This window comes from Euprymna scolopes, chromosome 12 (genome assembly GCF_053919585.1).
Source record: "Euprymna scolopes isolate OS-2025 chromosome 12, ASM5391958v1, whole genome shotgun sequence".
Classification (NCBI taxonomy): domain Eukaryota; kingdom Metazoa; phylum Mollusca; class Cephalopoda; order Sepiida; family Sepiolidae; genus Euprymna; species Euprymna scolopes.
The window spans coordinates 56,100,104-56,114,262 of NC_136493.1; the positions used below are offsets into that span (position 1 = coordinate 56,100,104).

The window sequence follows — 14,159 nt, forward strand, 5'->3', positions numbered from 1 at the left end:
TTTTATTTGATTTTAGCTAAACAAAAATCTTCCACTACTTGTAGCAATAATAAAATAAGAAATATTTATTTATTAAAATTTCCAGTAAGACTAAAATCTCTAGATCCCCCCTCACAAGTGTGTTTTTACGTTTGAGAAAATATATGCACATTTAAGATGTGTTTTTACAGTAACTGGGATAAAATAACACTTTTATAGTTAAATATTTAGAGATTTATAAGGAATCGGAATCAGTAATTGTATCGGAATCGGGAATTTAGTACAGAATCGGTAATTGTATCGGAATTGGGAAAAATGTTGCAATCGTCCCATCACTAATAGTAATAGATACTAATATTAGGAAAAGTATTTGGAGAGCATTGACTTTTACCAAGACATAACTCTACTTAAGTAGATGAGTCAATCTGTTCTGTAAATGTTTATAGTATTTTACTAATAATCAAAAGTGCTGATTTTCTTTAGAATAAAATTAGGCATAATATATGTCTTTTATTATAGTTCAATAGGGCTGCGACAATATTCTTTTGCAGATATGTTTTATATTCTCGTGATATGCTGGAAATATTCTTCAGGCATATGCTTAAGAATATAACTATTTTCACGGGAATATGCTTTTTAAAAAGAATATTCTTCTTTGGAACGGAATATGCTTTTTCGCTACCGCATATTTTTTTTTTTAATCGCATATTTTCAGCATACTTCTGGCGAATATCTGTATACGTGGTAACTTAGTTTCATGTTAGCAACAATATTAATTCTTTGTTTTTTTATGTAATACGTTTAATATAGCTTGTGGTAAATGTTGTTAAAAACACAGTATTCAGTAGTTTACAAATTCTATCGAAAATTTTGTAAAACTTTCAGTTAATGCAATAAAAAGGTCAGAAAAGATATAGAAAAACAGGTTCTTTTAATGCTATAAATACTTTGAACAATTAAACATTATAAAACTGAATCGGAAAAGTCTGATGAGTCGCACAACAAAGTTCACTATACACAGGTTGTATCAAGAAATCAACAAATCGCACAACAATATTTACTATACACAGGTTGAACGCTTCTGCACATCCCCCCACCCCAGCAACCTGCTTTTATGGTGGCCGGGCACACCTCAAAATCACGTGTGAGATGCTATTTTTCAAGAACTGCTCTGGACGATTGCCATCTTGAATCTTTTCATTTTCCTTCTCAGCCTGCACAACAGACAGACCCAAGCACATTTTTGCGGTAAGCTTTCTCTATTTTCCCCACACTCCCCCCTGGTCTCACGGAGGTGGTGGTCATCTCCGCTGGGTGCTTCTTCGAAGTGGGGTGACGACGCATGCCTTATCTTCACTTGTGCTCTTTTCTGCGGTCTGTGGATCAAAAAAAACTGCATCCGCTGGGAGGCTACTGATGTCTTAGTTACTTTCAGATAAAGCTGGTGTGAACCAGAGTGATGCCTCACTGATCTCCGACTCTGATTCGCTTGTGTCGTCCAGAGGTGGTTGCAACTATGTTGCCAGCCGTAGGTCCCTAATGTGACGGGGCACACCGTCGACTCGTACTGCCTGTGTGCTGATCACCTCAGTGACATGCCCGATTCCATACCTCATACATTTGCCGTACGGGTTTTTAATCCAGATGACATCCTCTTTCTTCAGCCTATCTATTTTTTTCCAGTTCGGGCAATGGGTTGATCACTATGCCTTCCACCCTGACATGATACCTGTACAATGCATTGGCCGGTGCCATGGAGGATGAGATATCATCCTTCGGGGTCATGTTGTACAGGTAGGCCATTTCAGACACCGTGCAGCCTGTTCTAGCTGTGGTAGTCTTGACAGTCCTGTGGTTCTGCTCAATGACCCCATTTCCACTTGGTACATGTGCACATTGGAACCGCAGGCATACTCCCCAGCCATCGGCAAATTTTTTGAATTGCTCACTCGTGAATGCAATACCACTGTTGGTTAGTATCTCTGTTGGGGGGGCCTTGTTCAAGGAAAACACTGTTTAACTGACAGATGATGGTATCTTGCCGGTGCAGCAGCTGCCATATCGCAAACCCGGATGGGCTGCAGTCAATGAAAGTCAGGAAAACCTCACCGTTGTCGTGGGTAATATCTATCACTAGCCAGCTCCAATGGTCCATCACCTCCAGCTTTCCTTTCTCACAGTAAATGGGTCGATGGATTGGCAAGCCACACAGTTTTTGACCACTCTCCTGATGTCTGCCTTCTGCACTCCTGAATCAACCAACAGCGAAATATAAGGTCCGTTTGATCTTTGCTGGTGAACTTCTTTGATTTGATTAAATCGAATGAGGCTCACGGACGCAGTGCAGGTAAGTTGTACAGGTTCAATGGCTCTCTTAGTAGTGTCAAGCCATTTTTGGGGTACCCTTGTCAAACAATCTGCTTTGTTCAGGCTGGATTTGACCAGGGACACCTCCATTGACAGTGCGTTTTCTTGTACTAGCTTCACGATTGTGCTAAGCCACCGTCGGATGAGCATCTGGATTGTGGCTTTGATTTGCACCCTGGCCCTCCTGATAAGGGTATCTGAAATACAGTCACAGTGTAGTCGATTTCCATAAGATTGCCAAGTTTATTCTCTTGATGACAGGACGACAAGGTTTATATGCTGGGAGTCCTTTTCTGGTCGTAGCCAGCAAGCATCCTCCACCACAACCTCATCATGGACTAGCAACACGCCAGTGGCAAGAAAGTTCACATCAACAGAGACACTAACGTCTCGGCTGTTGACGCACCACCTGCCCCGTGCTGGGTCTTCCTTACACACCCTGGTAAGGACCTCCCTGAGTATTGTGTTAAAAAGGGCATCATGAACTTCATCATCCCACCCAGCAGACATTAAAAGACCACGGTCGCCATCTTGAATGTTTTCGTTTTTCCTTCTCAGCCCACACAACAGACAGACCTGAGCATGTTTTTGCAGTAAGCCTTCTCTATTTTCCTCACAAAAAATGTTTTATTCATTGCATTTTACAATTAAATGTCTTTAAATTATCAAAATTAAAGCTTTTTCGGTTGTCTGCTAAAACAGTCTTATATTGTAAAAAAAAAACACATCGCAGGAGACTACCAGAGCATACATGAAGCTGGCTATTTCTTCAGCACTTAAAACTGTCAGGTGATCTATGCCATCCACATCTTCTTCTTCGTTTTGCAAAACGTTCCTACTGATTTGTGCATTGGGACGTCTTAAAATACTAAAACCTTTATTCTTTGAAAGCATACTCTTAAGTTTTTTATGAAATTAGAAGTCGTCCATCTCTTCAAGTGTCATTTCAACCTCAGCAACTAATCCATTAGATGTCGAAAGACTCAGCCCTTTCGTCTCTAACATTGTAATATTTTTTGTTAACATTGAAAAACTATTTGTGACAAACCTGATGTTAATAAGCAGGGTTGCATCCTCCAACAGTTTTTAGTACTCTGATATACTTTCCGCCTCCGTTGAATCTAAGGACATCATGACAGTAGTAATTTCATGTAAATATTTAGTGTAATAGTGTGCTGCATCTAGCCACATACCCCACCTCGTTATAATAGGACTCGGTGGAAGGGGCACCCCTGGACCTAGTTCCCTGAACTTGTGGATTCTATTGGGTGCCTTTAAAAATATACTCTTTACTGTGGAAATAAGCTTATTCACTTTTGGGTACGCTTGCCTAACCAATTCCGCAACCATGTTCAAACCATGGGCTAAACACATGACGTGTATCATTTTAGAGTACAATACTTGGAGAGCATTCATAGCTTTTGTCATATATGAAGCCACATCTGTTGTTACGAGGAACATATTACCGTAAAGCACTTTCTGCGGCCACAAAATCTGCAATGAATCATTGAAAAATGCCACAATTGTATAGTAATTTATCTTTGGCAGACATTTTACCCCTAGAATACCAAACACAAAGCAAGCCATAAAACGCTGCTCTAAATAAGCAGTTTCGTCAATGGAGACCCATAGTTTCGTTCTATGTGTGTACTTATGTAGAAATTCCCTGAACACGTCTTTGTTCAGTTTATTGAATGGGATAGCCGTGGCAATCAATGCTTTGCACAAGTCGCACTGAACGAATTACTTGTACTGGCTTATTGCCAATCACAAGTAGTTGCTGCAGTAGGAACTGTGCCTGATGTTGCCGTGTGGGTTTTCTTTTTCGCCAGATGTATGTTGGTTTTTAAATGCTTCTTCTTGCAACTTTTGATCTGTAAAAGTAAAAATGAATTATTTAATGTTAATATATCCATTCAAAAAAGTATGGAAAAAGTTATTTTAAGTGCATTAACTTTTGTTAATTAACGTGCAAGGTAGATGGAATAGATTAAAAATCTCAACATTCAACAAAATTTTAATATGGTTAGTTTTAATGTTACAGAATTTGAAATACAAAACTACTATTTAAGTAATTTGCATTACAATACCAATCTATCATTCAACTATATGTGCGAGCCTTTTCTAGTCTCACAAAAAACATGCATTCACATTTCAAACCACGTTTCTTGTCATACACACACGTGCACACAAACATATGTGCGCATGTACACACACGTACATATATTCACGTTCACATACATACACTCACATTCATGTGCATACACACACATGCTAACGTACACACATGTATGCACACATACACGCACACATGGGCAACGTCATTTCCCTTTAAAGGAAATCCACACATGCACAAAGGACGCCGGAAACAACTACAAAAGCAAGAGACCTGAGCTGTTTCCTTCTTTTCGATTCTGATCCCCAGCTGAGTGGTCGACAGACCAACCGCTCCCTTCCGGGGCGCGCATCTGCGCCTCTCACGTCCCCTGCTACTATGTGTGGGGCAAGAGCCAACAGACAGTACGTACACCTTACACACTTTCTCTCTCCATGGCCAGGATTGACTTTCTCTCTCTCTCTCTTTCTACAACAATAGACTTTCCTTCTCACCAGTTAACTGTGAGAGACGCGCACCAAACTAAACACGTGCTGTACCCTTTTCTTTCATTTGTTTCTTCATGAAATAAATTCTAGTTCGTTTATTTCAATAAATGCATTGTTCGTTTCTTTCTCAATTCAATTCATTTTTCCTATTTTGTACGACTGGGGGATATATATAATATATCCACCAGTCCCCTACATATATTTCAAATTTTATGTGCTATAACTTGTTCTTACCTGAATATTGCAGTATTTGCAGGTTAAGCAATCGCCAGTTAACTGGTAATCTTCCAATTCCTCTGTAAATCTTGCCATTCATCTGGCAGGAGTGATAATTACTTTTTGTTTGTTTTTGTTTTTGTTTTTTTTCAGATCTTGTAAATATGTACTGGGAACTAACACACTTTGTCTATGAGCACAATGAGATGTCTGTGCATGTTTATATATCTGCCTATAACACCACTCTTTTCCTACAGACCAAATTTTAGACACTTTTTTATGTAAATTCACACCTACTAAAGGTTTGACTATGGTTAATTTATCTGGAAAAAAAAATCAATAAATTTAAAACTCGTATCCAAATATTTGTTTCAGCATATTTTCGGCACAACAAAACTTATTTGGCATATTCTTTTTTTTAGAAAAATATACTTTTATTAAAGAATATTCTTGTCATACTTATGATAATATACTGTTTTTGCCCTACTTATGATAATATACTGTTTTTGCAAATGCAAAGATATATCTTGTTAAGATGTCCTTAAAGCTCTGTGTATTACATAATATGCATACTGTTAACCATTATATCACCAATGTGTATCTGCACTGACAATTTTGGTAACATCTGTCAAGTATCGGGTACTATATAGAGAGTACCCATGCAAAACATTTTAAACAGTGGTCAAGATGAGAGGAAGTAATCAAACGTAGATGCATCAAATGCACCCTACTCAGTTGTCTCCCTTAAAATCGAACACATTTTCACCACTAAGAGCTGTTTATCCACTCATTGACTGCATTCTCAACACTATCTTCAAGATGTATGACAACTAATCACCTTCAAATGTCTAATACCAAACCAACTTAAGTCAATGGTCTAAGTGTAGTAATATCTAGATGTGAGTGTGTTAGATTTGAAATTTTTCATCTAAGTTTAAAATTAAGTAAAAGAATTTTGCTCTTTGCTTAATTCTGGAGTAATCCTGCAGCAATGAATAATGTGAAAGAAAGAACCACTAAAAATAAATTAATTTCTATTCATTTTTATTTCTTTATGCAAGTATATGTGTGCATGTTTATGTTGAATGTGTTTACTTGTGCATGAGTGTATGTATGTATGCATGTGCAACCAACTCAACTGTAAATTTGAACACTTTGAACCAATGATGATAGTGACATCTGATGAAATGTTTCTATTTTTATAAAGTTACGTATGTGTATATGATTATATGTATTTGTAAGTACAAGATTCATTCCTAAACTAATTAACTGATCATTATGAATTTTAGAATAAAGCTGCTAGATACAAAGATGGATACTGTGGACTATATTTAGTTTAATTTAGTTTTATGCAAAGGAGCACAGATAGGCTGAAAGCCCTGAGTGCAAATTCAGATACCTCCATATTTTGTTAAATTTAACAACAGTATTTGTTATCAATTGATAAATATTTCTATATTTCAGTTTCTTTAGAGTATTTGAAAGGGATTTTAGGAAGTGAACGGCCTTCCATTTGAAAATTCAAGTATTTCAGATTTCCATTGAATTTGATCTATAGTCAGTAGGCAGCAATTAAGTAGGATTCTTTGATTCATGTTATTTGGGTTATTTGAAGTATTGTTCTCATCTTTAGTGTTATTTGCACAACGTTTCGATCAATGTAACCTCTGACCTTCTTCAGGTGTAATTTGTCAAATTTGCAAATCTTTCTGCCAAACTCGAGAATCTTTCTGTCCAACTCTGGAGTTGCACGCAATTTTGAACAGGACCCTCTATTTAATCTATGGAGGAATTAAATGTTGTGCAAATAAAACTCAAGATGAGAACAGTAGTCTGAATAACCCAATTAACATGAATTATCAATCCTCATCTCAAAAATACAGAAGAAATAGCATTCCCTGAATTTCAATTTCTTGTTAAGATGCTTTAAGCTTAAGTCTTAAATTTTAGACAGTTCTTAGAATCCAAATGATGTAATGGATTTGGATCCAAAGTCTTCTAAACACAAGGTTTAGTATCATTATATCTTGATTTTAATCTTTGTAATGGGACATAAAAGTGGTGCAAAACTGTTGTTTTTATTTACATATATTAGCTATGGACATATGTTTCATCATCATATGACTCATCAGCACAGCTGACCTGGATGAAAACTAAACCCAGGACCATGCGGTCTGAGTCTAATGCTCTGCCACTGAGCCAATCCTCACTACTTTTAAATATATCGCATTTTTATTAGTAGTCATTTCTTCGTTTATTTTACCTGCGGTACTTTTTTAAGTGGATTGTCTTACATCATTGCTAATTGGTAATAATTTCCCCTTACACATGTGGCGCTCCCAAATGGGGAGCAACATATACATTTTTAAATATGTTAGTTACGGACAGATTGGCTTAGTGGCAGAGTGCTAGACTCGGGACCCCAGGGTCCTGGGTTTGATTCTCATCTGGCTCAACTGCACCAATGAAACATATGATCATTAAACATATGTCTGTAGCTAATATATACGTCACTCCTCATTTAAGGGCATCACAGGGTAAGAGAAAAATTATTTCCAATTAGTATTAAGGTAATGCAATCCACTCCAAAAAATACTGTAGGCAAAATAAACAAAGAAATAACCACTATATATATATATATATATATATATATATATATATATATATATATATATATATATATATATATATATATATATACACACACACATTTTTTTTTCTATTTCAGCTGGCGATGGAAGTACTCAGCAGAATGATTGTGAAGCCGAAGGTCATGGGGATACATTCACTGTATACAAAAGCGACAAGGTAGAGGATCCATTTGATAAAATTGCATACCGGAAGAAAGGATTCTTGAAGCACCGTGTGACATTCATTGTCTCGGACCAATCACTATTCTGGAATAACCACAATGGAAATACAAACATCCTCAATGACACAACTTTGTTTGCATTACATGAGCAACCAGATTCTCAAGGACCGGTCAATTCAGATATATACCTTGCACTTAATCGAGTCATCTCTGGTAACTATCGAAACGGCCATGGCTTGTGTAAGGCTTCTCTTAAATGGCTGTCATGAGAGCAAATTGAACCTTCCTATTACAAAACGAAACATGCTGAACTTCGCTTTGATAAATTTTTTTGTTGTAGTTGTTGTTTTGTTTGCTTAAAACAATTTTTGTAAATAGTTGGTGAGAAAATAAATTCAGAACATTTTTATCGCATAAAAAAATGTGTTATTTCCATAATCAAAATTTTTCTTCAATCGTGTTCTTTGCCATGTTGGAATACTAGAAAAAATTATGATCTATTTGGTGATCATTAAGGCTATGACAACAGCATATTCTTTTGTTTTCACTCTCGAGTATATATCCGACATAGTTAGACACAATGTATCAACCGAGAACCACATCACTCTACATAAAAACATATAAGATATCAGTGGATATATACCTGAGAATCAAAATAAGGAAAAGAATATGCTGTTGTCATAGCTCTAGTGATTATGGAACTCTGGTTAGATTGTTTAAATTTGCAAAACTAGTTAAATTTTAAAAATAAGAAGACAAAATCCAAAAATTAGTCTTTCCATTTGCTCTCTTTTTCTCTCATCTATTATAATAAAACCGTATTCCTGTCTGTCTGTCTGTTTGTTTGTTTACAGTATAAGTTATATATGACGTCATAGCAGATTATATATATGTATATTATATATGTGCAGTCTACGTTATATATGACAATAACAAATGATGTCATATATGATGAGGGGGGGGGGACAAAAATGAAAGTAAAGATTGCCGGGCAACGCCAGATAGATTTTCTAGTGTATATATATTTCTCTTTTTCTCTCCAGCTATGGCTTTAATAGTATTAATACTATGGTGATATTCTCTACAGTTTATAATGGGGTATTTTCATCTTCAATTTTATAGTTAACTAGCATGGGTGCCCAGCGTTGCCCGGGCGTTTGGAGGTGTATGCTGGGCAAAAAAAAAACAAAAAAAAACGGTCAAATTTTTTAAACTTTGACCCCTATTATGAACCCTTAAAATTTATTGTTTTGAGCTCAAATCAAGTTATTAAGTTCCAAGGAACCTATATCTAAAATTTCAAGTGTTTGGACCCAAAATTGTCGGAGGAGTTTGGTGGACTTCTCAAAGGTCAAATCGTTGAACTTTGACCCCTTAACAGACAAATTTCTGGCCGAAACCCGATCACATAGATTTTCCCGAATCTAAGTACCCTGTATATCAAATTTCGAGTCTGTAGACTAAAAATTGACAGAGTTAGGACAGAGTTATTGCGTAGGGAAATGTACACAGACAGACAGACAGACACTTTATAGATATATAGATTTTATTACCTTTTAAAAAATCCCAAATTAATTGTTTTCTGTATGCTATATCATCCCTCCTCTTTCTCTTTCTACCTACAGGTTAAATAATATAACTATTTCTGATAATATTATTTTTCTGTTCATAATAACATTTTTATTCTAACATTTTTATTCTTCCCTTCTGTAGTACCTTTGATTTTCTTTAACTGTTAATAAACATAGAGAAAGAGAGAGAGAGAGAGAGAGAGAGAGAGAGTTACATAAGCAAGAGCAATAGAAACTGCATAAAATAAGAATGTGGGGCAAACAATCTAGAGTGAAATAGGATGGAAGTAATAGACAGAAACTTAGTAAGGGATGACTGATTTGATGAATAAATTACGGCTAATCAGAACAATTAAAATGTTTTTTGTTTTGTTTTGTTTTTCAATTTTTTTTTCAAACATAACTCAATTCCAGTACCAAGAAATACTTTAACATTTATGTTGTGTGATTAAAATATATAGGAAAACAACCTTAAAGAAATAAATATTCATTAACTCAATTTCAGTAGAATAATAGATTATCATCTCTACATATATAAAATTATGTATATTTGCTTTTTTCGCCTGATGATAATTCGACAAAGAACTGAAAGTTTGTAATACATATAGAGCATACATTAATCTTTTTTTAATTTAAAAAAATTATTATAAATTGAAAAAATAGAACAGGTAAATTAAGCAGAAAATTCTATTAGTTTTAACAATTTTGGCTTAAATAAAAATAATAAAGACACACACTCTTTCTCTCTCTCTCTCTCTCTCTCTCTCTCTCTCTCTCTCTCTCTATATATATATATATATATATATATATATATATATATATATATATATATATATATATATATATATATTATTCATTTTAAGAAAAAACCCTCCCAAATGTATTTTTTCTATTCAGTTTACATTTTCATTGGCTTCGAGTTAGATGGTAGGTTTATTGTTGCCTGACAATGATTTTTAGACTAAAAACGTATATTTATTGTCACAACTTATGGTAATTTTGTTTATCTAAATTGAATAAAATTATATATATATAATATATATATATATATATATATATATATATATATATATATATACATATTATATATATACACATATATATATACACACACACACACACACACACAACCGTTGTTAAAGAAGAAATGCTTTCTATCTATTTAGAAAACATTTTTGATTTGCCCAAAAAATACTGATGATCAATTTATTACATTTCGAACTGCACGCCTGTGGAACTCTGTTCCGTTTTCCTGTTTTCCAACTGACTACAATACGGTTGTCTTCAACTCCAACATGAACAAATTCTTGATGAGTCATCCCCTAAGTAATCCAATATACAAAATTTCCACTACTAACGATGACTGACATGTTCCCCTTGACCACTGTACACTCATTAATCCTTATCCTCGAGTGGCGCCCGGGCCTTGATAAGTGGTGACTCCTTTGTAAATAAATAAATAAATAAATACACACCAAGTATGGATCAAATAAAGGGTTTCAGTTTAGAATTTCATTTAGTTTTTCAAATTAGAATAGATGTACCTAAAGAAGGCTGAAATGTGACAATAACATATAAGATAAGAACGGTAGTTCGAACATAAAATGGTGGATATGAGTTAATTACAATTCTAGAGGATCCTCCACTCTATAATAAGACAATTGTGTATTTATTTATATATAAAAAAATATATGTACTTTCATTCTATCATTTAAAAAATAGCAAGTATAACACATGCCTATTTTAGCCTAGATTAAAAAATGAAGCTAAAAGCTGAAAAAGGATCTGCTAATTGAGTCAATGGAGTTTCATTAGGCAGCCGCTGATTGGTTCTTCCTCAAACACTGAGACATTTTTACAGTAGGATGAAGAGTGTGTTTAAAAAGAAGGTGGCTTCAATAATTTTGTAATTATATTATGAGAGAAGTGGTGTAGTGGTTATAGATGAAGATTCTGTGCTTAGCTAGGTTTGAGTTCTGTCTAGGTTACTGTATCACCCTCCACCTATCGATTAAATAGTGAGGTAGATTAGATTCAGAATTCTTATTTGTGCAACTAGTTAAAAAGAAAAACTTTGAAATAACACCAGTTTTCTCCAGTCATCCAGGGCTTCCAGTAACCAAACTATAGTAACGTCAGTTCAGGAGTATGACTAGAGATCATGCAACTCTTGCTTCACACACTCCTCCATGCAAACACTCTTACATGAGGTATCCATTGTTTCTTGAAACTGAATGGGGGCCTCTATTATTATAGAACGGATCAGATCCAAATGATCCAGAGATGTAATCAATAAAAAATTTTTAATCAGAGCATAGAGATATCATTGGATTGTTATAAATAAACTTATAAGGTTTTGAATCATTTTATGCGGATCGTGATGAAAAAAAGCTGTTGTGAATGAAATGTGCCAGAGATTTGGGTGTGGGAGACAGCGAGGTTATCATTCATGACAAAATCGACTTATGGTGTACTTCCTTTACCAGCAAATTAAACACGTTAGGAGCAGAGCCAGGATAATAAATGTAAATGTGGACAAAAAAGAATAGTCAGGCACATTTTGCCATTATGATTAAATAGGAAAACATGGCTACACAGGCAAGTGCTGGAACCATAAGAATAATGTTCAGATAAAAAAGTGAATGAAATAAATGACAGGGAAAAGACCAAAGATTGAAAAATTAGAAACAATAAACTTTGTGTGAGAAGGGAAAGTAGTAAATACAACAAAAAGGCTCAAGTTGAGAAGGAGAAAATCAATGTTAATTTAAGAAAGCCTATAATGTGAAGCCGAAAGTGATGGGGATACATTGACTGTATACAAAAGTGACAAGACAGAGGAAATCTCGTGATTGACATAGCTGAAACGCTAGAGATGATAATATAGAGTGAAGATTGAAGAAAAGTAATTATAATGAAGCAAACGGTAAGTTGGCACGATAACATCAAAGGTGCACAAAACACAAAAGAAATAAAATACAAAAAGTTGATTGAAGAGTGTGAACACAATCAATGGAAGGTGAAGTATTACCATATTGGAGTAGGAGCTAGAGGTTACATTGAAAAAAGTGTTCAAAGTATCTAATAAAAGATTTGGATTTAAAGAAAAAGAGAATGATGACAGAGATACAAAAAAACAGTGGAAAAGGCTTAAAAAAAAAAATTTGATGGCCATTATAGAAACCATGAATAAGTCAACATAAGATCACACGCACAAAAATGTATGCAACAAAAGAGCAATAATCAGCACTAGACCAAATGTTGGCAACTCCAGCATGGAGGGACACTGCTGTACCTGTGTTATCAGTTGAGGAAAAGGCCTTGAAACAGTCTTATACAGTATCCCCCCAAATGACGCTATTGGCCTAAATGCAAGAGTGGAGCTGCTGGCTATAAAAGCATCACAATGTTTTATACTTATGTAATTAATAAAACTTTCTCAGCATGAGTTATCTTATCCTCTTAGATCGTTTCTAAAAAAAAAAAAAAAAAAACTACAAAAAGAAATAGAATGATCTTTCTTTTTACACCTGTCTCATTTCAAGGGTAAAATACGTTTTTCCCTATGATTTTTGTGCTTTGAACAAATGTGAAAACAATTGGAAAGTACTTATTTTTTAAATTTGTTCCTTTTCATTTAAATCCACTGGTAGCTGTCTTCCTTTTGCTGTTGGAAAATTGACAGTTGTGTTCCAAAGGATGATAGAAAACAGTTTGCCATTTAACAGGTAAACGTAAATGTTACTATTGGCAACATAAATTACTTTAAAAGAAACACAACTGAGAAATTAGAAGCAATGCATGTTGTAACCGGTCATATATTTGGAAACAAATTAATAACATTTCCAAAACTGCTTTGTTATTTTGATAAAAGAATGTATGATAGTAGTCACGATAGACATAATCTATATATTAATATGATAGTGTATGTGTTATTTTCTGTGTCACACTTACATCCGGATCATTTATTATGTACTTCCATTTCTTGTAATAAATAATTTTACCAAGAATTATAAATAATTTTACTAAGAATTCTTCATAATTTTGGTTTCGGTTTCGTTTATAGCTGATGGCACTTAATTCATCTATTTTTTTTTATAAATAATTTTACCAAGAGATCCTCATTAGTTTTGGTTTCGGTTTCAATTATAGCTAATGGCACTCTAATAATCTATTTTTTTTTAAATAATTTTATCAAGAATTCTTCATAAGTCTTGGTTTCGGTTTCGATTTTAGCTGATAGCACATTAGTCATCTATTTTTTTAGAAATAATTTATCAAGAATTCTTCATAAGTTTTGGTTTTGGTTTTAATTATAGCTGAAGAAACTAAAGTTACATATATATATATATATATATATATATATATATATATATACCATGCATTTCAGCTGCCTCATGGTCGGGTCACCGGCGACTAAACTGGTTCCCCTACCAGACTTGTTTGGTGATGAGGGTGGCTAGTCTCCCTGAAGGATTAAAAATAAGACCTTCCAAAGGGCAAATTAACCTTTTTTGGGGGTCAACGGCCAACTAGCACCATGTGTGTTTGTGTGTATGTATGTGTGTGTTGGGGTGGAGAGGCCTCCCATAAGCCATGGTGAAGGCAAC

General features: G+C 34.6%; 1 protein-coding gene across 3 annotated transcripts in view; it reads left to right on the plus strand.

Annotated features, from left to right (window-relative positions):
• Nucleotides 1–8,400, plus strand: part of LOC145291294 (uncharacterized) — a 109,630-nt gene extending 101,230 nt beyond the window's left edge. For all 3 annotated transcript variants that reach the window (XM_080136973.1, XM_080136972.1, XM_080136971.1), the window contains one exon: nt 7,895–8,400. In XM_080136973.1, coding sequence (XP_079993099.1) covers nt 7,895–8,247 — 353 coding nt within the window. In that variant the 3' untranslated portion in view covers nt 8,248–8,400. The remainder of the gene's footprint in view (nt 1–7,894) is intronic.
• Nucleotides 8,401–14,159: the final 5,759 nt, after the last annotated feature.